Source organism: Musca vetustissima, unplaced genomic scaffold (genome assembly GCF_032173495.1).
Source record: "Musca vetustissima isolate MV318-11 ecotype Yass unplaced genomic scaffold, APGP_CSIRO_Mvet_v1 utg68482, whole genome shotgun sequence".
Classification (NCBI taxonomy): domain Eukaryota; kingdom Metazoa; phylum Arthropoda; class Insecta; order Diptera; family Muscidae; genus Musca; species Musca vetustissima.
This window is the reverse complement of record NW_026883092.1, coordinates 30,090-31,773: the sequence shown is the minus strand read 5'-3', so window position 1 is coordinate 31,773 and position 1,684 is coordinate 30,090. Positions and strand designations below refer to the sequence as shown.

The following is a 1,684-nucleotide window of genomic DNA, read 5'->3' as shown; positions in this document are numbered from 1 at the left end:
AATTATAAGGATACATATGTACAATTTACCCAAAGTGGTGAAGGGTATCATATAGTCGGCCCAGTCCGACTTAACTACTTTTCTTACTGTTTTTTTCCATGTATAAGCCAATGTTGAGATTTTCCCCAATAGAAGATTTTCTACATTCAATAAAAATAAGTTTAATAGTCATTGTATTTTATTTCCAAATTTTACAATATATTATTCCCTTCTCCAAATTCCTGTCTTCAAAAGCATGCATCCACACTGGGCAATTTTCCTTCACAATATTTTAAGGTGGACCATGCCTTCCAACCCTGCTGTTTTTTAACGGTGAGTGCACATTTCGCAGATGCATCCAAATTATCCAGCAAATCATTACAGGCAATTTTACAACCATTAGCAGTTTTCCGGCCACTGGCATCCTTGCACCACCATCGATTATTGATTTGGAAAATGCCATAATCCTGCGTACCATCACGATTTTTGGGTCCAACAACATGTAGACGATAATTCGATTCACGTTCAGCAATACAAGCCCATTTGGGTAAATCCGATTTGGGTACACCCATCGAAGACATTTTTTTCACCAAGGTACAACGATCTATGGTAATGGCAAAGGCGGGCAACGCCAAAGCCAGTACAGCGATTATGGTTAGGAATAATTTCATCTTGCCTTCGATATGTGAAATATTGAACTGTAGTGATATTTTTCATGAATGTGGCTTTGGCTTATATAGGCGTAATTTATTTAGTCCGTTATTTTCAAACAACAACACAAAAAAACTAAATGATTGAATTTTATTTAGACAGGTGTAGAATGATGAATGGAGTTTTAATTTCAGAAACTATTTGCATTCGCGTGTTGTCAGTTAATAATTGAAAATGCGTCTCAAATGAAGTAATCTTTTGTTTCACATATTTTTTTAAAGGCGCGTGCCGTAATTTCATTCTTTGATCCGCGTAGATAAATATTGAATTAATTTAACTATTGAAATCGAAAATTGACTTAATATTAGATAACTGGGAGGGTCTTCCTTTTCTTTTGGGGTCTGTTAATATTTTTATACCCTCCACCATAGTATGGAGGGTATATTAATTTTGTTTTTCTGTTTGTAACTCATCGAAATAATCATTTCCGACCCTATTAAGTATATATATTCGTGATCAGCGTAAAATTCTATGACGATATAGCCATGTCCGTCTGTTCGTCTGTCTGTTGTAATCACTCTAGCGTCTAAACGAATTGAGATAGATCGCAAAAATTTTGCATAGAGACGTCTTTTGTCTGCAGGCAGGTCAAGTTCGAAGATGGGTTTTAACGGTCCACGTTTAGGCATAGCTCCCATATAAGGGTACCCCCAAATGTTCGGTATTTTGGGGTTCTTGAGCGTGTTTTTCATCCGAATTCGTTGAAATTTGGTACATTATGTTCGTATTGAGTACCAAATTTCCCCACTACAAATTATAAATATAGGTCCACTTTTTCTTGTAGCCTCCATATAACAGTACCTCCTAATTTTCAGTATTTGAGGGGTTTTGGTCGTATTTTTCCGCCGAGCTAGCTGTAATTTAGTATTTAGAGTTCTAAATAGATACCAAATCTCTCCACAAAAAATTATGAATATAGGTCCATTTTTTCGGATAGAACCAATATAAGGGTACCCCCAATTTTCGGTATGTTGGGGTTCTTGAGCGCCTGTTT

General features: G+C 36.1%; 1 protein-coding gene across 1 annotated transcript; it reads right to left on the bottom strand.

Moving 5' to 3' along the window:
- Positions 1-227: 227 nt before the first annotated feature.
- Positions 228-650, bottom strand: LOC133329849 (inactive lysozyme 1A-like). The gene has a single exon (XM_061538316.1). It carries the CDS (start codon positions 648-650, stop codon positions 228-230), a length of 423 nt encoding a protein of 140 aa, XP_061394300.1.
- Positions 651-1,684: the final 1,034 nt, after the last annotated feature.